The sequence below is a fragment of the Notechis scutatus genome, chromosome 3 (genome assembly GCF_049901735.1).
Source record: "Notechis scutatus isolate UNSWTSFEM ecotype Mainland chromosome 3, rNotScu1.2, whole genome shotgun sequence".
In the NCBI taxonomy this organism is placed as follows: Eukaryota; Metazoa; Chordata; class Lepidosauria; order Squamata; family Elapidae; genus Notechis; species Notechis scutatus.
This window is the reverse complement of record NC_142011.1, coordinates 158,714,934-158,741,587: the sequence shown is the minus strand read 5'-3', so window position 1 is coordinate 158,741,587 and position 26,654 is coordinate 158,714,934. Positions and strand designations below refer to the sequence as shown.

Here is a 26,654-nt window from a genome sequence, read left to right as displayed (position 1 = left end):
TAACAGCCTGTGCAAAGATGGACAAGTTAACCTTAGCACTTAAGGAAAAAGAAACATCAGATTATTATAGAAGCTGGGAATGCTGGTATGACTGGATAGAACAAAAATAGAAAATATATTAGTAAACAATGTAAAATGTAAATCATAATTATATATTCGCAATAAGATGTATTTGTAAATGTATCACCAATATTGATAACAAACAAGGAACCATAGACTGTCCATAGTAGAATTGTTAGTTTTTTAATCATCTTTTTTTCTATTTTTTTTCCTTTTGTGTGTGTGTTGTGTTTGTTTGATATTTTGGTTTTGTAATCAATAAAGTTTTTTTTTAAAAAAAAAAGACTAGAAATACCCAGTTCCTGCAACTATTCATGTTTTAGCCTCCAGCTTCCTAATCATCTTTGCTACTCTTCTCTGCACTTTCTTTCTAGAGTTTCAACATCTATTATGGTGACCACACTATTCCCAGAAGGTGGTTGGGTGGGTTTCCAAAACAGTATAAAGTAGTGTAAACACTTCAGGTAACCTTCATACTATCCTTTTGTTCATGCAGCCTAGAACTGCACTGTAAGTTCCCCTAAATTTCTTTTCAATTTCTTATGCAAGGAAGTTCTCCTAATTCTTTTTAGACGGCTTTACACAAGATTACACTATAACAAGCACGTATCTGCTCCAGTCATCTTCTATGTATAACTAAGATGCCATATTTGGCCGATTTACTGCTCTGTCTCTTCGCGTCCTCTTTACCGCCCTTATTACTGACATGTGGGCAGAGATGAAATCATCCTTTCTTCAGCTGCTACAACTTAATAAATATCTCAAGCGCAGACTCCTACGGCACAGGAAGGCAGTCTTGGCAGCTTTGTAGAAGTGTGGTTTTGCAAGCTGGGACTAAAAAAAACCCACCAAGCCTAAAAGTACGCATCAGGACTCCAGCCTGAAAAAGAGACTGCCAGGTTTCCTATCGGATCTCTTCCACGGTCCTCAGCCACACTTTCGAAAGGAAAACCTCGCGTTTCCTACGCCGCCTCTCCAATAAAGAGTAGCGGGCGCGTCCATCAATAACGGGCCTAAAAGAGCGCACGCGTCGCACTCCCAAACACGCCAATTTTCACTGCGGCGGTTGCGCATGCGCTGGCGAGAGCGCCCAGGGTAGTGAGTCTCCGTGACTCTTGAGGGCGGGCGGGCGAGCGAGCCGGGTTGAGGTGGCGGCGAGGGTGGCTGCTGCCATGTTGTTCTCTGTTGGTTTTCGGACTGCCTTTCCACGCTTGGTAAGGAGGGGGCCGGGAAAGGTTGGCGTCCTTCAAGGAGCAAGTGGGGCTCCGTTAAAGAGCTCGAGGGAGAGTTTGAGCAGCCAAGGGCATCGTGGCCTTCCTTTCCGGGAAGGGGAGGAGCGTGAGGTTCGGGCTGTTGTACCTCACTTCCTCGGCGGAGGAGAAACGAAGGGCGGATGTCAGAGCAACGCTGTTTTCTACAAGCGGCGCGCGTAAGCCGGCAAGCGAGGGAAAGATGGAGGCGGAGCGAACTATGCCTTTATATCGCCCCGAAAATCAGTCCGTCTTAATTCTCAGATTCGTTCCGTTTTTGCTAATTCGCGTGTGTCGAACTAGGCGATAGCGGCTGAAATATTTGCAATCGTCATCATCGCCCGAACGGTTTTTCTACCTCTTGGCTTCCCCAAAGGTCGTCGTCTCGCGTTAAAATACACCCTTACTGATCAATGGTACACAGGAGCTGAAGCTGTATGCAGAGTAATGCAGGCAGCATTTTCTACGTACATTTGAGTTGGATAGTTACACGTATGGGAAACTGCTGTGGTCTCTTATCCTATTGGCAAGTAGCATTGGTGTGGAAGATATATGAATATTGATTTTTAAAAGAAACTTGAATCTTACAGATCAAGAGTTAGAAATACAAAACTCAAAAGATTTACTGTCCATTTTTCCTTTTCATAATGTCCAAGATACTGAGTGCTTCCTGATGCTATCTTTATTTTTTAATAAACAAAAGGAAATAGTATACCAGGCAAAGACATGGACAGTATGTTTATGTTTGTTCACTATGCATTATTTTTGTATTTGTATGGCCTGGTTGATTTAAATGGACTTTGCTCATTGCAGAAAAAATTTGCTACCCAGGACACTGTCAAACTTTCAAATAAATCCATTAAACTAGCAGTCATATCTTGTTTAATGTTTCCTTAATCAAAATTATATGACAGTCAGCTATATATCTGGCTAATAGCTGCACCAACATCATTTTTAAACATTCATACTTCAGTACATTTGCTTGTATGTCTGTTGTATCTACTGCATATTGTCTCTTGCATGGAGGCTATCAAAGTATAGATTATTTCATGGAACTGAAGAGGTCATTTAGGCCAATTAGGCTAAGCCGTTCACTAAGTGCTGAAATAGAAATTAAGGTACATCAAATAGTCTGAAGGCATTTATTAATCTTGCCGGTTGTGTAACCCTTTTCATAAATTTGGTAAACAACAAAAAATCAAGCTGCCATCTCAATCATCTTGCTACACCCCACTCTATATTTTCTCATGGCTAAATATAATCTTTCTCCATATGACTTAACTTTTTAGTCTGCAAATCATCCCAATGCCATTCTCTGAATTACCTTATTTCCTCAGAATCTTTTAAGGTAGAGGGAGCTGCCTAGAACTAAACACTGTGTTTTGAGATGCTTTATTCTGCACACACTAACTAAAATGGGTTAAACACAACTGAGCACAACTAAAAGTGGCATTCTTAATTTCCTGGGTTTGGAAATTATATTCTGTTGCTGAGATCTAAAATTGAAATATTTTTTACCATCAGATCATATTGTTATTCCAAGATTATATTTCACAAGAATTCTTACCAAACAAGCAAAGAACTTTTTCTTTCTGATTTGATGTTACCTAAATAAAACTCTTTACAATTTTCTGATAGATTTCATTCCAGTTATTCACTTTATTTGTTCTATTATTTTCAGTTTGTATCTCTAATGTGGCAAAGTGTTGAATTTGATTTCAGGCTTCTAAGAAATTAGCATACATATCTCACCTAATTGAGTGTTCTGCACAACCTCAATAAGCATTTCCTTTGTAAATATTAATAACATGTTTAGAAAATCCAGAAGGGATCCTTGTGGCATCTGACTTAATATTTCTTTTTAGTTAAGATGTACTGATTGGAAAAAACCTGAGATCATCATCTCCAATTCCCTGCCTACTGCAGAAATCCACCTAAACATCTGACTGATGGTCTTTATTTAAATGCATCCAGAAAGAGAGCCACCCATCTCTTAACCAGTCTTCCATAATTGAAACGCTCTTATCATTAGGAAATATTCCAACCACCAATTCTGTCTTCCACTAATTCATTATTTTTTCTATAAACATTCTAGTTGTTTCCAAACATTTGATGCTCTAATGAGTTTTGCAAGGAAACACTTTTTTATAATCAATACACACCATATGCAAATTGGGATTTCAGCTGTTGTAATTCTCCAATATTTTATCAATCAGATTTTGAATTTTTGGTACTCTTTTTCCTTTTCTCTCTCTGTCCTACTGGAAAGATATTATTTTCTTCTAAATCTTTATTTGTCTACTATTATGCTTGTAAATAAGTCAAACAGTATGTTATTGGCCTATAATTTCCTGGTGGTGTCCCTTTTGCTGGGTCTTAACTAACTTTTTAATTAACTTACCACTGAATATTTTGTTACGTTTTTGCAAAAGTAAGACTGCAAGATTCTTAGAATCCATTAGGAAAATTACATGATCAAAAAGAGGTCGCATTAGTGTAGCAAGATAGGTTCTGATTTCTGAGAATTGCCACATTATTTTCAGGGTACCGTATCATTTTATTATCTGCTCTAGAATCTTCCTAGATATTGAAATTGTACCAACTAGTCTATAGTTCGTTGGAGGTTTCTCTTTTCTTTGGGCCATTTGCTATCATTCATTCAGCTGTTATTTTATCAGTTTTCCAGAATTCCTCAAGAATACCTATAGTCTCAAGAATACTATAGCCAGTTCATTTGGTCTGGAGTTTTAAACTCATTCAAAGGAATACTGTGTTTCTTCAGCATGTTTCTGTTGAATGCCTTCTCATTGTCATTCAGTTTTTGTTCAAAAATGAACAACTTCCTTGTTGCAATAATTTTCCAATCCATTTTATTAGGACTGTTTTAGACTTTTTAAAGAAACATAAAATTATTATGAAGATAACAAATGTTACTTTTCAGAACTTGCAGTTTCTTTAGCATGCCAGCAGATAGTAAATCAAACTGTTAGATATTTCTATATTAAAGATTTGTAATCTAGTTATCACAATTTTATTCATGTAAGCAGATGTATAGAAGGGGATGATTATGGTTGGTTATTATGTCACAAAAATACAGAAGATTCTGTTGATAGGATGCCTTTTTTAGTTCCTGTAGAAAAGGAGCCTTATAGGGATTTCTAAAGAGCAGGCTACAGCAAGATGAAATTCAAGCTGTTTATCTTTCCTGCTCTACCTGCAGTTAATTTCTTTTTTTGAATCATAGAGATTTAGAGGTAAAGGGCAAATTTGAAACACTAATACACATTACAGATATTATCTATTTTTGCATTTAATACTATATATTTTTTGTTTATATGTGGTGTAGACAGATTATCAGCAGTACAGTAACTTAAAATAGACCCATCTAATTCAGTAAGGATTTAAGCATAATTTAAGATTGATTAGATTTCTTAGTTGTAATTGGAAATACAAACTATTTGCTTTGTATGAAATATTTGTAGGTGACAAATATCCGCTGCCTTCTTACATCAGCAGAATGCAGGAGTAGTGCTGGAACTCTATTTGTGGTAAGTAGTTTGCATAAATGATTATACAAAACGTTAAGTAAAATGGAAAAAATGTGGCTTTTATTTGTGTGCAACTTAGCATTTATAACATTACACTTTTCTATTAGTAATAATAAAACCGCTATACATAGTCTTGTAGATGATTGTATATATATTATTGTACTTGGCCAATGTATCAATCTGCTGAGTTATGTTTACTTAGAACATAGATCCTCAAACTACGGCCTGCAGGACAGATACAGCCTGCCAACTCAATCTATCCAGGCTGTGCACACTGGTGATTAAGCCCCTCCCCCTCCCCGCCACTCCTTGCATGGCTGGCTGCGCCGCCTGCATCACCCCTCCTCCAGCTGCCCCCCTTATCTTCCAGCCCGCGGGGGTCTGCTCACTACAAAGGTAAGGGCGAAGGGTGAGGTTAAGGTCTGTTCACCGCAAAGGTAAGGCTGAAGGGCACAGGCTGGTGGATGGGCGGGCCGGCTGGCTTAGTGGCAATGCCGGCAGCACAGCTATGTAGTCCCTGGCCACTCCTAACAGCTGTGCTGCTGAGAATCCAGGACTCCAAGTGGAAATGCGAGCTGGGGGAGGGGGCTGAGCGGCATCAACCTTACTTTCCAGCCTGTGGCAATTGAAAAGTTCACCATGGCTGCCCGCGAACATAAGGCTAATGGTGGGGGAGGGAGACACGCTCTGCGCCTACTGCATTCATATGTAGTTTTGGAGTGTCGGTCGTTGTTCGAACAGTCATTTCTTAAGGACTACCTGTACTATAATATGAGACTGGGTACAATAATTTATATAGCTTTAGGTGATCAATTAAACGACATGCAACTGTATAGGTTATCATAAACTTTTATTTTTCAATTCTGCATCCAATTACTGCAACATTCACTTATTGCAATTTGCTTACATAATAAACATGTAAGTTGAAACACTGATGATCAAGTATTCACTATTAGTATTCTTTTTTCATATCCCGTGTGATATAATTAAATAACATGATGCAACATTTCTGAAACTACTGAGTGATGATGCATAGAAGATGGTTCCAGTAATTCAGTTGCTAGTACAGCTTTTCATATTTTTGTAAAATGAATCTCATGAAGGATCATAATTATTAAGATACAGGAGCTATAATTTTTCTGTATCTAACCATCTTTTCATTTTATTGTATACAGCACAGAGATACTGCTGAAAACAACCCAAATACCCCCTTTGATTTCACTCCTGAAAACTATAAGGTATGCTTTCTTTATTTTGTTATTAAATTATTTGGGCTTTTATGCCATTTAGTCCCTTTTTGATGATTTTTCATGTTTTGATGAGTGAAATGCTGTATTTCTATTTCAGTAAAATTGGTTATTGTAATATTTATTTTCTTTAATAATAGAGGATAGACGTAATAGTAAATAACTACCCAGAAGGACATAAATCTTCGGCAGTAATCCCAGTCCTGGATTTAGCTCAAAGACAACATGGATGGTTACCTATATCAGCTATGAATAAGGTACTTATCTTTAATTTGATATTTTAGCATATTTATAACCCAACAATATTAACACAAAATAATGTTAATATTCATTAGGTACCTCTCTTAAAACAAATAATTTAGAATGTTGTCAGATCATATAAGGAAGTTTTTCAATCTTAAAAATATTCAGATAATTTTACAGTATTTACTGACTTCAAGTTGCACTCTGTGCAATAATTCTGTGAGTTATAATTTAAGAAAAATAAGATATTGAGATATTTTTATTCCTTCTGCTTAAAGTACCAATATATATGTAAATATATTATTCAAATAAAAAAATGATCTCCTATTTATAGGTTGCTGAGATTCTACAAATGCCTCCTATGAGAGTTTATGAAGTAGCAACATTTTATACAATGTTTAATCGTAAGCCTGTTGGGAAATATCATATTCAAGTCTGCACTACCACACCTTGTATGCTTCAAGATTCAGATAGTATATTAGAAGCCATTCAGAACAAGCTTGGTATGAAACACTTAATTTTCCTGTATCATGAGTCTGTTCATGTTGTATTGACTTTTCTTACTTAACCCAATTTATATTTGTACTCAAATATGAAAAGCATATTTGCAAAGAAACTCAATCATGACGTTACCCTTATACTCTGGAGAGCTGGACAACAGGATTTTTTTAGTTGTTGATGGTGGAGCTGCCTAGTCTGAGAGGCTGGTTTACAGCGAAGAAGAAAAGGGTGGAAAGGAAATAAAGGAAATAAGAGTCTGAGAAAACAGAAGCCAGTAATTTGAGAAGTTAAGGGAGGTAGTTCTTGAATATATCAGCAATATTGGTAATTCAGTGAAGTGATTGTTGAATGAGATATCATGTGACTGCTCAGGTGACTGCTTTGTTCCGAGTTATTATTGACCAATCTAACAGGTTAAGTGATTAAGAGTCCCAGGTAGGGTGTGGGATGCCTCAGGGTGTAGGGGAAACCCTGGGAGGATCCATTCAGGCCTTAAAAATCCTCCCTGCCAAAAAACCAAAATTTTCAGCCTGAGTGAAAGAATTTTCAGCCTGAGTAGAAAGACATTTGCATGCACCCTCCATTGGGTCTTTCAGGGCCTCTCCAACCTCTCCCCTCCCCCAAGGAATCCTTTGCTCCTTACTGCATTGCCCATCTGGAAAGGATTACAAGTATACCAGTAGTGCATATCTGCAACTTCCCCACACACTCCATAGCATATTCCACCCACCTCCACTTGCACAGCACCATAACACACTCTCCCCTTTCAACTGGAAAGAATCCAAAGGCAAGATACAGATTAATGAAAACAAATCTGTTCTTGTAGCTTGAAAGCCAAAATGCTAACACACAACCACCCCACCCCACCCAATAGGGAATAATGGAGTTATAACCCGTTTTCTGATTAAACATCCCAGAAACTTTGATCTCTTTTGTGTACAACTACTAGTGTCTCATCAGTATGATTTAGTTTTTCTGAATATATTTAAGTTTTATTATACTGTCAAAATTAAGTAGATCTTGTTCACCCACTATTGATCTCACTATTGATATCAATTGTAATATATTACTGTACCTTCTTCTGTTCGGTTCTTTATTTTTGCTTTATTTTAATGTTTAATTTTTTGTGCTGGTCCGTGACCATAATAAAGATCAAATCTTTTTAAAGCGTGCGTGCATGCACATACACACGAATAGAAAAGAGAAACAAAAGTAAAAAAACTCACACTTTTAATGTTTTTTGTAATAACAAACAGTCCTAATGAAATCATTAAAAAAAAAAAACCAGGACCTTGGTGACCCAGTATTTCCATTAAAATGGCTATAATAAAGCTGATTTTAAAATGTAGCTGTACTATCAACATATTTTTCCAGCTTCTATTTCCGATTTTTGAGAAGAAGACACTAACGTTTTGGCTTTTTGTGGTATGAGATCCGTTAAGGGACAAGATGCATACATTTAAGCTTGTTGAAATTTAAGATACTACTTCATTCTTCTCCAGTCCACAAAATAGTTTCTTGTGAAGTTTATGAAATAAAATTAATGCCTTCATTTAAGATAACTTTTGGCTTCTTGTATTATCTAACGGCCAGCTATATACCCATACATTCCTATAAACAGGATTGCAACTCTAGTGGCGAGAACAGGTTGGGAAACATATGCTAATTTAATAAAGTAAATTCAATACTGAATTATATAAACTGCCATGATCTATTTTGGAACATTGTATTGGGACAAATGGACATAAAGTTTTCATGTTTACAGTTTGCTTTATTATAAATCAAACTAATTTGTCTTGCCTCAGGTATAAAAGTTGGGGAAACTACATCTGACAAACTTTTCACTGTAACTGAAGTTGAATGTTTGGGAGCTTGTGTAAATGCACCAATGGTACAAATAAATGACAACTATTATGTAAGTAGAAATAAGCCTTAGATTTTTCAGTGTATCCATTTTGTATACGCTTGTTGCCTAGAAATATTAAATTAGCATAAACAGCAAGGGTATGAGTTTTCATATGATATTCTAATGAACAGATTTATTGAAATTTTATATGAATTAGGTCAGTGGTTCTCAATATTTTATTTGTTGTTCCATCATGATAAAAAAAAAAGTCATTTTTTTTTCAAGAAGGAAGTTCAGAGTTTCAGGCACTTTGCTTATTATATTATTTATTGTGCTATGAAATTCTATACATTTTCCAACATATAAAGATCAGATATATGAATACGGTTACGCTGTCTACCAAGCATAGAACAATATATTTTCTGCAAGATCAAATCTGGGTCAGTCACTGGGACCAGAGATTTAGTCTTCCAAGCTTTTGGACTTGTGTTGGAGCCCGTCCTCAGGAAACCTCTCTCTACCAGAATGTGAGCTATTCTATGATTGTATTTATATGGTGCCTTCCTATTGGTTGATTGGTGTACTGTCAAGTCCATGGCTTCTAAATACCTGGTAAGCTGGTGGTAAATCAGTACTCTGTTGACTGAGAAGGAGCATGTTCCCTAGACTTCAGTCATTTCCCCGGCTATGTTTCTACCTGCACAGTCAACAATCTTACTGGTAATAACTGCAAAATTGACTATATGTTCTTGTTCATAGCTATGTGAGGTTACCAATGAGTTTGAGTCTACTTGTCTGACCACTTGCTTGTATTCTTGTGATCTGGTGGTTAGCTTCCTCTCTGTCCATCCTACATAGTCATGGGGCAAAATCCATGCAGGGAATCCAGTAAATTGCATTAGAAATATCTCCTACCTCCATGTGATCTTTGCAATGCATGATTTGTCCTCATACGGTAGCCACTGGGCAGTATGCAATGCCCACTTGCAGATGTCAGAAGCTGCATTCTACTGCTACTGAAATGTTTTTGATATATAGCAGGGTGTGCCATATAGTCTTACACCTTCTTTCTTCATTTTTCTTGTGTGTTGCATAGGTATCTTGTAATAAATGCTTGTGGGTACCCATTTTGCCTGAATTGTTCATGTAGGTACCTTCTTTCCAGTTATCTAGCTTGCTGTGTACTACACTACATGAGTTTTCACCCTGCATTTGGTGTCCTGAGGCAACATTTTTTGTGACAGTAGATGGTTACTGTTGAAACTAAGAGTATGTGGAGTATTGGTGGCCTTGCAATAAATCCTGGTTTCTAGGCTTCTATCTTCCTGCCTATTGACAAGCATATCTAAAAATGGTAATTGTCTAGCTGTTTCTTCCTCCATTGTGAATTGTATGTCCGGAAAGATGAAGTTCAGTACAGTATGAAAATCTTTCAGTGCATTTCTTTTGTTGATGTTGCCCACATAGGAGCACCAAAATTTAGATGTGTAGTTTTGAAATGCGTGATGTTCTAGTTCGCACAGCAGTTTTTGCAATGACTCCTGATACTGGGGATCCCATAGATGTCCCTTCTTTTTGGTCATACACCTCCCTTTTGAACATGAATAAGGTATGCTGGCAATACTGGAGTAACTTCATGATTTGTGTCCCTGGTACTCTTCTGGTTTTTAAAAATCTATTATTTGTATGCTAAATGAGGAGGGGTGGATGTAAATAGGGACACTATGTCAGAGGAAATCATGATCTCATCAAGAGTCACATTTAAACCTTGTAGTTTTGGCAGCACAAGGAAACAACAGCTAATTGCCAGCCATCAATACACCAATCAACCAGTAGGCATCACATAAATAAACATAGAATAGCCCAAAGGACACATTCTGGTGAGAGAAAAATTCCCTGAAGATTGGCTCCAACACAAGTCCAAAAGCTCAGAAGACCTCTGGTCCCAGTGACCGATCCAGATTGGATCTTGCAACATTATCCTGGGACATGTATATTTGCCTTCATTCGTAATATATTTTCTGCCCTTTAAGCCAGCTTGCATTCTGCCTCTGAAACCCTGAAGTAGATGCCACAAATGTTTCCCATGCATTATTAAAAATGATAATCTTATACAGACATCCTAGGTAAATTTTGATGTGCTAAGCAATCACAATTATTTTTTAAACTGTAACTGGTTTAAAAATTAAATTGCCTCAGAAATTGCTTCCCCCATTATCAACAATCACTTTTGTTTGTGGCAAAAAAATAAATAGAATGTAAGAAACAAACAGACATAATGCACTCAAATAAAATAAATAAATAAACCCCCAAAATTGTATCAAAACTAAAAGTTAAAAGTAATGATATGTTCTTCAGTGTGCTGATGAGAGAATCCAGGAACTCTTTGTCTCGTCGCTCATTAGACTTGAGTCCAAGTTCTGAGGACACACCTACTTTGCCTGTGGTCCCATTTTTTACTCAGTCTTTTGCTCAGGTTGGACGGGTTTTGGTCTAGATCCTATTTCAGCTTTTTCTTGAGCAAATACAGAGTAGCGTTCCTGGATTGTCTTTCGGATGTCAGGAGTCGTCCTCTTGCGATCGGTTGGCTGGCTTCCCCGGTCTGACCGGCATAGCCTCCACTGCCCGAATTAGCGTGAAAGAGCCTAGCTTGATTCTGCTGGCAACTGAGGACTTCCCTTTCCTAACAGGGATCGCTCCATCCTGAGCGTTTGCTAGGAGTAAGAACGGTCTTGGTGTACTCCCCCACTAAAAAAGATACCTCTTCAACAAACAAAACAAGCAAAACACCTGCAATTCTGTCCAGCTGTCTATTATAGCCAGTTCCCTATTCTTTTAGTGACTGGCTATGCCTAAGTATAGCTCTATCTAGAAGAGAGGAAGGTACGACAAAATAACACAGCTTGGATTCTTATTAAGTAGTCAAGAACATTCATAGGTAGAAAGGCTACTAGAGGAAGCTTAAAGACTTGACCCAACAAATTTCATTGTCTAATAGCAGCAAAGATTGCCTCCATGAGGAGCAAAGCATACTTAACAGTCTGGTTAAGATTATGACCACAATTGAGCCCCACATATTTATTGCTAAACAAGACAGTTAAGTGAGTTTGGTCCCATTTTATGACTCTCTTGCCACAGTGTTAAGTGAATCACTGCAGTTTTGAAGTTAGTAACACTTGTAAAGTGAGGGTGGCTTCCCCATTGACTTTGCTTCTCAGACAGACACAAAAGATGATCGCATGATCCCAGGACACTGCAGATGTTATAAATATGAGCCAGTTACCAAGTGTCCAAATTCGATCACATGAGCATGAGGATGCTGCAATGGTTGCAAGTGTGAAAAACAATCTTGTCACTTTTTTGTGTTGTAGTGACTTCGAATGGTCACTAAACAAAAGGTTTTAAGTCAAGGACTACCTGTATAACATAATTCACACCCAAACTCTTGGTAGAGTGCAAATTGGTCATTGGTGCCATTTGCCTTCTCACTGGACAGGAATATATAGGTAATGCCTATACTGATTGAAAACACAATGGAAAGGAAATATGAATATGGCTCCTGCAGGAGATTTATCTCTGTCAGTGATAACCATAATTTTTCTTGTCAAGAGGTTTTGTTCATTATGAAACCATTATCTTTTTAATTGAATTGTTTCTAATTGGCACGTGTCCTTATTCATATTTATCTGAATAAATTCATTACAAGATAGATGATGCTTTATAAAGGCTTTTATCCTGGCAACGTGAAATGTGATCCCTTCATATCAGTGTAAAACTCTTACTCATTCAGTTGATAAGTTTGCTTGTATACTACCTAGATTGCTTTTGTGCACAAAATCAGGTTTTTCAAATTGTACCCTTGTTCTCACTAGGGTTTCATGAGAACTTGACGTGGTTCCTTGAGAGATTGGGGGGGGGGGAGTTCAAACATAGTCAATGTGCTACCTCTTGTTGTGAGTACGAGAATTTTTAAAAAAATATATAAATTGTTTCCATAACTTGAAAAGGCTTGAAAATCCCTGTGCTGAATCACATGCAGTGTTCAATGACAGTATGGTGCTTTTTACTAAGTATGTGGAATTCAACTCAATTGACATGCTAAACATAGACAGATTTTAGTATTTTCCTTTTTTGTCTTTAGTTGGAAAATTAAGAAATATATCTAATTTTGCCAATATTCTATTGCTAACATAACTCATCATTAACTATGCATTTGATACAGACACTATAAAATACAATATGTGTTTATCTTTAATCTTAATGTATAGTTTTTAGATTATATTCAGAATATCACAGTCACCATTGAAAGATAGGCAGCCATTTAAATAAATATAAGATAGTCTAATAACTTCTGAAGTACAATTATTGTAGTCTTCTGTATCAAAGAGTTTTATAACATATTAAATACAATAAACATACTCATAGATGAAGAAAATGTCATATTTAATTTGTGGAATATTGTTTTCATTTAATTTTACAGGAAGACCTGACAACAAAAGACATTGAAAACATAATTGATGAACTGAAAGCTGGAAATGTTCCAAAACCTGGACCAAGGTATATTATTTACATAATAAAATACCATGAGAAAGCAAAAAATAAAATAAAAAATAAAACACCTACTAAAACAATCCTGTAGAGTGGCAGGATTGTGGCCCCCAACCTTTTAGGCATTGGGAGCACTGGGGTAGGGGACCTGTTGTAGAAAGTTCTCAGGATATTTCAGTTTGAGATTAAATATAAAATCTTATTACAAAGACATTTTGCTTTTTATGTTCCATGCTGTGGTGGCCTACAAGAAGCTGCTACTAAATTATAAGAATCAGAGAAAGGTGTTTGTAGACATTTTTGAGAAGTAATATCAAGTATTTGCCAAATTTTATTGCAAATAGATTGCTTTCTTATATATGAAATATTTGTATCATTTCTAAATATGGTAACATTCTTTCAAGTGTTTAATTTGGTAGCCCTATATCCCCAAATTTTAGATGTTATATGATCTTTCTAGGCAAAGTTTCAACCAACAATTATCAATGTATTTTGATGTTGTATAGGAAAAGGTTTATTAAATGTATTTGTTAGGTATATTGCACTGTGTATCATTGATTTGTGATGATCATTTGGTTAATTTTCATTAAATTCTGAAATTTCAGGGGTTTTTATTAGTTGTTGAGAAGCCATTTTCTTTTGTTACGTGATGTTAATACTGTTCCTTTTAAGAACAAAGATATGTCTATAGGAAATGTGGGAAAGTGTTCAAGATGGAAAAAGAAAATAATATTCTTATTAGATAGTCAGATTCTAATTTTGTTCAGTTACACTTAAGTAATTCTTACAGATTTCAGTGGGATTATACTCAAGCAGATTTATACAGAACTTCAGTGTGCAGGCAGTTCTCAATTTATGACAAGTTGCTTAGCAACCATTTGAAGTTACGATGTACATTGCCAAGTGTACTTATAACCCAATTCTAATGGCTAGCTCCCCCCCCCCCTTCTCCAGGTTCACATGACTACATTTTCAGCTGCTTGCAGTCACATTTACTGGCATTTATAAGTGATATTTATTTCTGGTTTTCAGTAAAACTAGCCCATTGTCAACAGTTGGTTCCCTTAATGACTGTGGCGGTTGCATAACAATCACTCAAAAAAAAAGTTATAAAATTAGGTTGGTCATGCAGTGACCCACTTTACAACTGTCATGACTTACAGCCATAATGGGCAGGCTTCATTAGTCATAAAGTTGAGCATTATCTGTAATCAGAAATAATGTGTACTTTTGGCAGCTAAAAAACCCCAGCCCCACATTTCTATTTCTTTCCATCACATTCTATCTTGTATTGAACTAAAAGATGCTTAAAACAAATCATCAAAAGTTGAAACAGATTTTTGTGGATGTTTCAGAATGACTAAAAATATACTGAACAATGTCTAATATTGAATTTCTATTACTTTTCAGAAATGGACGTTTCTCTTGTGAGCCATCTGGTGGTCTGACTTCTCTGACACAACCACCCAAGGGACCTGGTTTTGGAGTTCGATCAGATCTTTAAAACTATTGTTCTACGTGTAAAATCATTGAAAAAATAAATTCTAAAATATGGACAATGGAAATTCAAGTTTATATTGTTATTTTAAACAGGCTAAACATGTATTTTATTTGTTAGAAACAAGAAATGGAAGAAATAAAAAAATTCCAGTTATTCAGAAACAGCAGTGTAGATCAACTACATTTATAATTATTAATGAATAGTTATATAGATGTTTGTTTCCCTATATTATATGTGACACATCAGAAGTACATAAAATAAATGTAATGGAAAAGATAGCATACTGTTCACTAATTACAAGATTTTGCAAACAAATGAATCTCTTTGGCATCCCACAATACAGGATTAATTGGTATACTGATGAAGTAGCCAGAATGCTATAAAAATTCTTTGGAGATAATGGCACAAAGAGAATTTTTAAAAAGTGTGATTCTGAACAATATTCTTACAAAAATATTTGTCTATTGTTAAATGAGAACCGAAGAAAAATTTTAGTCTTAAAAAAAGCCTTGCACTGATTGCCTATTACTTTTGAGAGCATTGCCTTTCCACAAACTACTAAAAATTGAGTTGGTCTGGAGTCTTTCAGAAAAGAACTGACATAACAGTGACTTGTGTTACTGTGTCCTTTGTTTTTATTATTCATTTATTATGCGTGTTTTATAATTATGTATGTAAAGTGCTGTCCTTTTATTGTGACAGCATACAAATCAGGCAAATAATTAAAATGACATATCTATTAATGCCAATTATAGCTGTTTTTGAAGTATCCACCCAAAATGACTACCAAAAAATTAAAAATGTAGACAATTCTGCATCATAATTTGTGTATTTTATGTGTATTATACTTTTATGTGTATAAAACTTAAATTGTACATCACCCAGACATACATAAAACAGGTAGTTTATAAATTTATTTAGTAAATAAATGGAAAAATGTTTTTAATTTCTGACAGGAAAATGAATTAATCATCTATTTGTCAATAACGTCAGTCTGAAAAATACCAAACTATATATCAGATACAATCATGTATATCAGACATACAATCAAAGAACTAAGAACAATAAGTTTTATTGCATACTCTTCCCAGTAGGTTAGAGGCATAGTTTGGTCAGAATCTTAATTCTTCTGTTGCTTGCCATACTTCTGAAGATATCCATAAATTCTTGTAGTTTTCTGTTGTGGTAATGATCATGTGATCTAAATTTATCTTCTAGTAGTTTCTTATAAATAGGAAAATCTAAAGTATTTTGAATGCTAATATACCAATTGTATAAAATTTCATATATAGTCCTTGCATCTTGCTGATCTTTGAACTTTAATCTGTCAAGTGGGATATTTTAGTATACCACATTCTTCTATGTTCAGAAATCTTTTGGAAAACTTTGTTTTTCCATAATCTGGTTCTATTCTCAATTATCTTTACAGATGTCATTATAATTCTGCTTGTATTTTTTCTGAATTTTTTTATTAAGTTTCTTTCCATGATCTCAGGTTTTCTTAGTTTTGGCTTCTCTCTTCTTGGCAATTTTCCATCATCTGTTCTGATATGTATTATTGTTTCATCTGCTGCTTGACCTTTTACAATCTCTTTTCATATTGACCATTAACAACTTATTTGATTTCATTCTACAGTTCCTCTGGTTCCTTATAAATGATGTTCAGGTTTTGAAAGCAATTCTTGATGTTATCCTTGAAAATGGTGATTGGTTTATGCTCAGGATCATATTGTAGAAACTCCTTGGCTTTCTTTCACTTTAGGTTGACTTGGAATTTGTACATGAGCAGTTGGATCTGCTTCACAATCATCCCCTGGCAACATTTTTTTTCCTATTATACAACTTTCCCAATAATCGACAATAATGTAGTGTTTAATTTTTGTGTGCTGTGACTGGAATGTCCAAATGTGTAGCAGTTTTGGTTGTTTGAAGAATGTGTTAACAATAAAAAAATTATTGGATTGTCAAAAATGAAATTCTTCTGCTTCATTTTCGTTTCCTAGGGGAACATTGTTTTCCTCCTTTTCCAACTATGACATTCCATTCAACCACAAGCAGCATATTTTGTTTCCACATTCTGTTCATTTCAGATTGAACTTGATCATAAAATTTGTTAACCTTGATACTGTATCAATTATTGAAGTAAGGCTGTCCCAGAAGCGTAAGACATTTTGTCACTGACTAGACTCAACCCCATCTTTGCTAGAATCCTATGAAAGAAATGCCATTTTTTTGTTTTTTTAAATTTCCTTAGTAAAACAAACACAAAACTACTCAATTCCAGATATTTCAATTCATTAGTACATGAGATATCACTGTGTAGATGATTCATTGTATGATTTCACTGTGTAGAGATGTTCCATACCCATGTTTCTTATTGTGAGGTGGCGGCTCTAAAGGCCACCACGACTCGAAGTTGATCCAAGGAAAAAGGCTTTATTGAGTACACATCTGCAGAGGTGGGTTCCACCCTTGGCAGCTGGGAGGAACCCAGAGCATAGCATTTACTCTATTCTTATACCCTAAACTACCGCCCCATTATGCAAATGGCTTGGCTTACAATCTACCTTTCAGAATACAGGTTACAATTCATTACCTTATATGGTGCATAGCACGCAGCAAGCACTTCCCCAACACGAGGGCATACATCAACATCATGCGTGAAGTACATGATAGTTCAACAGTTCAATCGGTACCTGGTACTTCAGAGACATTCCAGGATAGTTCAACAGTTCAATCGGTACCTGGTACCTCCCTACCTTAAAGACATTCCTTTCAACATGAGGTTTGTCACAAAAATGGATACTTTATTCTAACACTTCTCACAATCCCCCCTTTTCTTGCTCCATCCTTGACTCAAACTCAGTTAATAACCAGTCTGCTGTTTCCCATAGTTGTTCTCCGGGAGGTTCCTTCAGGTGCCCCAATGGGTCATATTGTTGTCTCAACACCATCATTTGTACTGTGTCAATTTGATCTTTCATAAAATTAATTAATTTATTTAAGATACATGGACCAAAGGTGAGGATTAATAATAATAAAATTAAAGGTCCTATTAAAGTGGAGATTAGGGTGGTCATCCAGGGGGATGTATTGAAGAGAGATTCAAACCACCCTTGATGGCCATCCCTTTCTCTTTTTTCTTTGGTTCAGTCCTTCCCTCAGTTTTTTCATGGAGTCCTGTACTATCCCAGAATGATCTACATAAAAACAACATTCTTCTCTTAACGCCACACATAACCCTCCTCCTTGAAGGAACAACAGATCCAGTCCCCTTCTATTCTGTAGAACTACTTCCGATAAAGAGGTTAGGGATTTTTGTAAATGTGAGATGGATGTTTCTATTCGTTCTAAGTCTTCATCGATAGCTTGTCTTAAATAGTTATACTGGCTATATTGAGTTGTTATAGAGGCTATTCCAGTCCCAGCCCCTGTTGCTCCCAACCCAACCAGCAAAGCTATGGTAAGAGTGGAGATTGGTTCCCTCTTAACTCTTAAACGTCCCCCTTGTTCATACAGTTGATACATCTCACTCTCAGGATGAAAGTAAATTCTAGGTAATATTTGGACCAAAATACAAAACCCCACTTGGTTTATTATTTTTCCATATGCACAGGCAGTGAGTTCCGTATTGCACGCCCACCATCCCATCATCGGAGGAATATAATAGTTTTTCCTGGATGGTCGAGTTAGTACTATTACAGTATTGTTGATACTTCTTGGGGACTTTTCCTATACACACACCTTGGCCCGTTATGGATTGGAGTGTTTGACTACCTTTCTTCCACCTGCAACCCTGATCTGACTCTGAGACATTGTCATTAAAACCCAGAGCGGGTTTGTGAATCTCCTGGGTTCCTCTGGGATGGCTGAGGTTCTATCAGTGGGTCGTGTTGTTCCCTCTATCTCTCCGGGGGAGTTTTCCCTTAACACAGGATTTGGTCCTATTGCTGCAGGGGTTTCCAAGGTTGATTGTATCATTTTTATGGTAAATAAATTTCCCTCATCCTGATACCCTAGTCTTACTTTATCATATAGTCACACTCCCCAAGTAACCCCTTGTCTCCACCTGTCATAATTTTTCCCAACCTCAGTGAAAATGACTCTTACTGGATTACACTCTCCCTCGATCCTACCGTCCCTTCTTTTCCTTTTACATGGAAGGCTCTGAGTCACTCTAGTCACCTGAATCAGATCCCCTTTTAACGGAGGGTCCCACCAGATGTGTCCCGTAGACACACAACTCCAGGCTGCACAATAAAACTGATCGTCCCCTCCACAAGTCTTTTTGTAGCTTCTTTCAGTTTTATGTCCAGGGCAGATGTAAAAATGGTGTTTCTTTATGAACTCGTCATCGTTGGTGGACAAGAGGACCCTTCCCAGGTCAAATTGCAGTTCTGGAAACCAAGTATTGGGAGGCCTCTTTTCGCTAGTCCAACTGACTATATCTGAATGGGAATCAAGTACAACCCAGATAACATTCTGGGGTTGATGTGAATTCTCACTTCCCCAGGAAGTTCCCAGTCCTAGTCCTAGAATAAAAACAATTAGCTCAGTCCAGGGTTCAGACTTCTTCATCTTTTCAAGGTGAGCTTCAGAGGCTGACCGCCCACTGGAACTGCCCTCCAAGGTCTTTCAGGTTCCGGTGCCCTTTTGACTCTGCTGTAATGCGTCCAGCCTCCTTCCCGAGTGCGAACTGCAGATTCAGTTATCAGCAGCACCTGGTACGGGCCTTCCCAGCTAGGTTGCAGCTTCTCACTTTTCCAAGTCTTTATCAGAACCCAATCTTCAGTCTCAAAGGGATGTTGGCTCCCAGCAAGAGGTGGTCATTGCACCAATAGTCCCTGTTTATGGAGAGAAAGCAAAGACCTGGACAGTGCCTGCAAATATTTTCTCAAAAACAAATCTTTAAATTCAGGAATTGGATTCCCTATTTTTGCCAAGTAGGGTCGCCCCATTAGCATCTCGAATGGAGAGACCCCAGTGTCTTTCCTTGGACATGTTCTGATTCCGAGCAGTGCCAAAGATAAGTTCTTTGTCCATGGTAACCCATTTTCCAATTGTAATTTGGTCAAATGTTTCTTCAATTCCCCGTTCGTCCTTTCCACTTTCCCACTGGATTCTGGGTGCCAAGGGGTGTGCAAATCCCATTTCACCCCAACAACTCCCATCACAGATTGCAACACTTTTTGTGTAAAATGTGTCCCCGTCAGAATCAATAGCTTCCATCATCCCATAACGAGGAATGATTTGTTCTAACAGGATCTTGGTTACTGTGGGGGCAGTGGCTCTCCTGGTCGGATAGGCCTCCACCCACCCTGTCAGTTGATCTTTAATCACAAGCAAGTATTTCCAACCCCCCTTTTCTGGTAATTCGGTGAAATCAATCTGTGCTCTCTGGAAAGGCCAGCTCACTAGGGGTCGCCCTCCCATTTCTTTCTTCCTTGCTGCTTTCTTTTTTACTTTCAAACATATCAAGCATTTCCAGCAGATGCTCTGGGCTAGTGTCCACATCTTAAGACTCCAAAAATGTGGCTTCACAGCTGTCACCAGTGCCTCTGTTCCCCAATGTCCTCCCTCATGTACCTTCTCCAGAATTCCTCTCATTACATTCACAGGAACCACTCTCACCCCCTCTGAGGTTCTCCACCCATTCTCCGTCAGCGTACACCCTTCTTTTTCCAAATCATCTTTCTCTCTTCCCTCCGGTTTCCATTTCTAGCAGGGGAATTGAGCCATTACCAGCTCCACCTCCCCTGCAGCTTCCTTCGCCCACCTGTTCCCAACTACCTCTGGGGTGTTCCCTTTCTGATGAGCATTCACATGCACTATTGCCACTTGATTTGGCAGTTGCAGGGCTTCCAAGGCCTGTTCCACAAGCTGTAATTGTTCGACTTGTTTCCCATCAGCCTTGATAAAACCCCTCTCCTGCCAGATTTTACCAAAGGTATGGACCACACCCCAGGCATATTTGGAATCAGTCCAGATTGTCACATCAATCCCTTCAGCCAACTCCAGGGCCCTCTTCAGAGCAAACAACTCACACTTTTGTGCAGACCATGAGGAAGGAAGGGAGCCCTTTTCTATGACCTCCCCTTCTCCTGTCACGACTGCAAATCCCGACTTCCTTTTTCCTTCCTCAACCCTGCTTGATCCATCCACAAACCACCTTTCCCCATCTTTCAAAGGAGTCTCTTCCAGATCCTCCCTCACCTTTGTCATCAAATCTACTTGCAACAAACAATCATGATCCTCAGCTTCCCACTCCTGCCTTCTCCCTTCTAAAAATTCAGCTGGATTCAAGTTCCTGTCAGTCCCTATCACCACATCAGGACTTGTTCTCAGAATGGTTTCATATTTGAGAATTCACCCTTCTGTCATCCAGGTTGTTGCCAACTGACTTAGCACAGAGGTGACCTGGTGGGGAGAATGTACCACTAAGGCTCCCCCGAAGGTCAACTTTTTGCTTTCCACCACTAGCACAGCTGCTGCAGCGACAGCCTGCACACACACCGGCCATCCTCTCACTACAGGTTCCAATGTTCTACTCAGGAAGGCAACAGGTTGGAAGCATCCACCCCTTTTCTGAGCCAACACCCCAACTGCTGTCCCCTGAGCCACCGAGACATAAAGATGAAACGGTAGCTTCAAGTTAGGCAGTGCCAGCACTGGAGCAGTGGACAGACTCTCCTTCAGGCTTTCCCATCTTTGGTTGTCCCCTTCTTCCCATTCAATACTCTCTCCTTTCCCCACCAACTTCTTATGCAGGAACTGAGCCAGAACCGTGTACTGATCCACCCAGATCCTACAATATCCCAGCAGCCCTAAAGCTTTCCTGACTTCTGTCTTATTTCTGGGAGGAGCCAGGCTCATGATCCCTTTCACCCTCTCAGGATCCAAGGACCTCACCCCCTGCTGAATATAATGCCCCAAATATTTCACCTTCCTTTCCACAAACTGGATCTTTTCCCTTGAAACTGTCAATCCTTGCTCCTTCAGCCAATTTAGCAAAGCCACAGATGCTACTCTGACCTCTTTCTCTTTTTCCCCAGTCAGCAACAAATCATCCACATACTGAATCAATGTCACATTCCCTGGCCGCTCAAACGACACTAATTTCTCCTCCAGAGCCTGTCCAAACAACAATGGGCTTTCAGTGTAGCCCTGCGGCAACACTGTCCACCTCAACTGCTGTTTCCTTCCAGTCTTTGGATCAGCCCATTCAAAAGCGAACAGATTTCTGCTCCCTTCCTCAAGTGGACAAGCCCAAAAAGCATCCTTCAGATCCACCACCGTAAACCACTTATCTTTGGGAGGGATTCTCCCTAAAATGGTGTATGGATCAGGCACAACAGGGAATCTGGGAACCACTATCTCGTTTATCCTCCTCAAATCGTGAACTAATCTATACTTCCCATCCTTCTTCAATACCGCCAATATTGGGGAATTGAAGGGTGACATAGTAGGTTCCAACATGCCATTTCAACAATCTATCGATCACAGGCTTCAACCCCTCTCTTCCCTTTCTACTCATCAAGTATTGTGATGTCCACAACTTCGTCACCCCAGGCTGCACTTGAATCTTAATCGGCTGAATGTTCATTCGCCCTGCCTTCTCTCCTCCTGCCCAGACCTCATCCGGAATTGCCCTCTCATCTTCCACAGTCATTTTACACATCCTTATTCCCTTCCCTGTATCCCACAACTGGATACCGAACGCAGGCAACAAATCTCTCCCCAGCAAATTCACTCCAGAATCAGGAATGTACAACACTTCAGCTTCAGTCACTACCTCATTCATCTCCAGTCTAATTTGTTCAAACACACTTACCTCCTGTGATTTTCCACTCACCCCAACTACTTTTATCACCTTCCTTGATCTATGTGCGCCCTCTACCGGGTCACACACAGAAGTCTGGCTTGCGCCAGTGTCTATCAGGAACAGCCGCTCCTGATGGTCAGGACCCACTAAAATGTTTACCAATGGCTCCCCGCGGGTCCTCTTAAAGGAGCCGGAACAGCCCTAATCGTCATACAACGCATAACTCCGCTCTTCCCTGTTGGTCGGACACTCACGCGCAAAGTGGCCTTCCTTCCCACACCTGAAGCAGCTCCTATCCATTCCGGGCTGTCTCATTCCCATGCCTCTTCCTCTAAAGCCTCTTCCTCGACCTCGAAAACCTCCCTGATTGTATCCCCCAAAATTCTCTCTTCTTTCTCCAATTGGACCCTTCCCAAAATTCCCACTTTTTTACTTCATTCTTTGTTGCAGCCTGTACAGCTGCAACCATCATTTGTGACTTCTGCCTGGTTTTTACGGTGTCTCTGTTCACAAAAACTTGTTGGGCTGCCTTCAGGAGATCAACCATTCCCACGGCCCCCCAGTTATCCATCTTTTGTATCTTCTTTTGGATATCTGGCCAAGCTCCGGTCACAAATTGCACCTTGAAGATGGCCTCAAATGCCGCTGCTGCCGGGTCCACGCCTGAGTATTTAACCAGGCTTTCCCGGAGTCTATTACAATAGTCCCCAGTTACCTCAAAGGCCTTTCTTAGGTTTTTCCCCTGTGGAACCGCCAATTTAATTCCCTCCATGATCATTGCCCTCATATCCCTCATACTTGCTCTGCCAGCCACGGTGTTTGGATCCCAATTTGGAACTGCTATGGGGAATTTTTGATCTCCTGCCACCGCCCCTTGTTGCCCATTGTGTCTGGTGTCCCAGGCTCTCCATGCCGAGGTCCGAATAAGATTACGCTCCTCAGGAGTGAACAGATGCCCCAGGATGTACATCAAATCCTGGTAAGTGTAATCATTCGGCCCCAGAAACAATTCCAACTGTTCCGCCACCTCATGAGTGTTCTCATGCAGCTTTGGAAGAGTCTTTTTCAGGTCTCGCAATTTAGTCGGTTTTATGGGAGCAACCACAAAAACCGTGACGGGGTTACCCTGGGCGTTAACTCCGTTGGGCACTTCCCTTAAGGGGAAGGCATCTACTTCTGGTTTGTCTCTGAATGGAAAATTCTGAACATCTCTCTTCAATTGTTCCACTTCTTTTCTCAGTCGCGGATACGGAGGCGGCTGAGGAGGGGGTTGTGCCACCGGCAATGGCGGTGGTGCCATAGGAACATTGGCGGGTGCATTGTTCAAATTTGGGTTTGAAGGCGGCGGACCCTGAAGCCAATCATCCGTCTCGCTTTCGTTGCCCTTCTGTTGAGACATGTATTGACCCTCGATTGGAGGGACGGGACCTTCAAATTTCACATGAAACCATACATCTATGTATGCAATTTGAGTGGTCATTTTGTGTTGGAGAATATAGTTTCGCAATTGGGTCATCCAATAGGTACTGGTTTCCCCCTCAGGACTCCAGTGATACGGAAATTTAGGATCAGAGGATATTTTGGCCATCGGTCTCGACAAAGATAAACCATATGTTTCTTTTCGAGATGTCTAGTGAATTCCTTTAGATTCAGGGAGAACCACTGTTGGAGTAGTTGTCCCAAAGGCGAATCTACCGGAATCGATTGTCTGCCATTGTCAGATTTTCCCTGTCCCAGACAGGCTTCTTTCTGGTCTCCAAGACCTTTGCTCTGTCCCTTTCCATCTCTACTCTTCCAGACTCCCAGAGCCTTGACTCACCAGTCCCAGTCCTCCAGCAGACGCTGGATTCCCCCAGGGAGTTTAAGGACCTCTCTTTTTTTTTGACTACAAATGAAAGGAACAAAGTTTACCTGATCTGATCACTCCTGGACTCTCCACAGTCAAAGGATGTGTGGGCGTCCCCAACTCAGATCGATCTCACAAACTCTCAGCCGGCATTTCGTCTTAGTACTTTTTCCAACGACCGTCTGGATTCCCAGTCACCTCAGGGGTCTGACCGAATTCAGGGAGAGGTACCTCTCAATGGGAGGTCGTGGCCACTCTCTTACCTGGTCCCCGCTTTCCAGTCGACCACCGTCAAGGATCCCGGACGAGCCCCCAAACTGTGAGGTGGCGGCTCTAAAGACCACCACGACTCGAAGTTGATCCAAGGAAAAAGGCTTTATTGAGTACACATCTGCAGAGGTGGGTTCCACCCTTGGCAGCTGGGAGGAACCCAGAGCATAGCATTTACTCTATTCTTATACCCTAAACTACCGCCCCATTATGCAAATGGCTTGGTTTACAATCTACCTTTCAGAATACAGGTTACAATTCATTACCTTATATGGTGCATAGCACGCAGCAAGCACTTCCCCAACACGAGGGCATACATCAACATATCATGCGTGAAGTACATGATAGTTCAACAGTTCAATCGGTACCTGGTACTTCAGAGACATTCCAGGATAGTTCAACAGTTCAATCGGTACCTGGTACCTCCCTACCTTAAAGACATTCCTTTCAACATGAGGTTTGAGTCACAAAAATGGATACTTTATTCTAACACTTCTCACATTATCTTCTAGGTTCCCCCTGTAATTCTGTTTTCAGCTTCAGGTTTTATTTTGCTACATTGCAACTTTGCCGCAACTAGATGCCCAGAACTAGACGTGGTTTCCATCTAGCCATGTCATCAAACCATTAGTAGTACTTAAAAACCCTCAGCTATTCTTAATATCATATTTGCTATCATTTATTTAAGTGGCACTTGGTCCATGAGGCCCATCACCTGGCATTATATCATCAATCACTTTATTCTGTCTATCCAGGTGGCTTTCATGGTTACAGGAATGCCTTACCATTGCCTTTTCCCATGCAGTATGAAATGATATATTTGCAGTTGTTGCTAAAGCAATCATCCATTTCCTCTTTTTCTTATGTGACTGCTTCCATATATAAATCCCTGTCTGCTTTAAAAGGGTACCTAGGATGACCTTCACATCCCAGATGATGTAACTATATTGTACTGTTGTAAAGGCCTGGTGTTCATAGCTCATTCTCCCAGAAACTACACACCCACCATGATGAGGCAACATAGGTTGACTTGGAGGACACACATACAGTACACATAACTGATCTTAATACAATATTTCTTTGCCTTATTTCAAATGAATTTTCAGTCTGGTATAAATAGCTACAGATTCTCAAACTAAATCCAGTTCATCAATTACCCTAAAAAAGTTATTGAAAATCTGTTTTTAAGGTCAACAACTTATGGTATTGCAAATTCAAATTCATTTTATGTATGTATGTCTCAATATGTGTGTATAGAATTTTATAACAAAGCTAATTCAATATTCAAAAATATATCACTACTTTCACGGAGAAAAGAGAATACTCTAGTTTTTTATTTTGTTTTCATCTGACTTTTTATTTTCTACTTTTATTTAGCGGTTGTAAGGCAATTCAGAGGGTGATCAAGACGGCCCAAAACATCATTGGCTGCTCACTCCCCTCTTTGGAAGAACTGTATAGGAATAGATGTAAGAGGAAGATACTTAATATATTGAATGACTCCTCTCATCCGGGACATCAGCTCTTTGAACTATTACCATCGAGAAGGAGATTTAGGGTATTAAGAACAAGGACGACCAGATTTAAGAACAGTTTTTATCCAAGTGCAGTTTTGAGTTTGAATGCAGGGTCATAACATTTTTGTGGAATTTAAATGGCTGAGAGAAATGGGGTATCTACATTTTTAAATTGCATAGAGATTATTGTATGGTTGGTTGTGTTTAGTTCAATTTTTTTTTTTTCTTTTAGTGGTGTTTGTCCAGTTTTACTTTGTGGAAGAGCACCTCATTTCGTTGCACCCGCTAGCGAGTGTAATGACAAATAAATTCTTATGTCTTATGTATTTCAAAACTAGCTTTAAGAAAATATAATTAAGTCTTTAGGACAAACCTAAAGTAGCTTTAAGTCAGTATCAGTAGCACATCTAGAATTCTGATTAAGCAATCGCTATCCTTCTGAATAATTACTGTCA

At 38.9% G+C, this 26,654-nt stretch overlaps 1 protein-coding gene and 2 long non-coding RNA genes across 3 annotated transcripts in view; 1 reads left to right on the top strand and 2 right to left on the bottom strand.

The window, feature by feature from the left end:
* The window catches only part of LOC148131446 (uncharacterized), a 63,399-nt gene that overhangs the window by 32,861 nt on the left and 3,884 nt on the right, over positions 1–26,654 (bottom strand). The window lies entirely within an intron of this gene.
* NDUFV2 (NADH:ubiquinone oxidoreductase core subunit V2) lies at positions 1,129–16,976 on the top strand. The gene is made up of 8 exons (XM_026671915.2): positions 1,129–1,274; positions 4,793–4,858; positions 6,034–6,096; positions 6,246–6,362; positions 6,683–6,851; positions 8,655–8,764; positions 13,176–13,252; positions 14,654–16,976. The coding sequence occupies exons 1-8, from the start codon at positions 1,233–1,235 to the stop codon at positions 14,745–14,747; spliced, it is 738 nt and encodes a 245-aa protein (XP_026527700.1). The 5' UTR covers positions 1,129–1,232; the 3' UTR covers positions 14,748–16,976.
* Positions 15,254–26,064, bottom strand: LOC113414831 (uncharacterized). The gene is made up of 2 exons (XR_003371232.2): positions 25,183–26,064; positions 15,254–17,117 (listed from the first exon to the last, which is right to left on the bottom strand). It is a non-coding gene; the product is annotated as an uncharacterized LOC113414831 (long non-coding RNA).

Bases quoted from the DNA above. Each gene is read 5' to 3' on its own strand.
- NDUFV2 (XM_026671915.2), top strand. From the start codon at position 1,233: ATGTTGTTCTCTGTTGGTTTTCGGACTGCCTTTCCACGCTTG. The intron at 6,363-6,682 runs GTACTTATCTTT...TCCTATTTATAG, and splicing joins CTATATCAGCTATGAATAAG to GTTGCTGAGATTCTACAAAT. The intron at 8,765-13,175 runs GTAAGTAGAAAT...TTAATTTTACAG, and splicing joins AAATAAATGACAACTATTAT to GAAGACCTGACAACAAAAGA.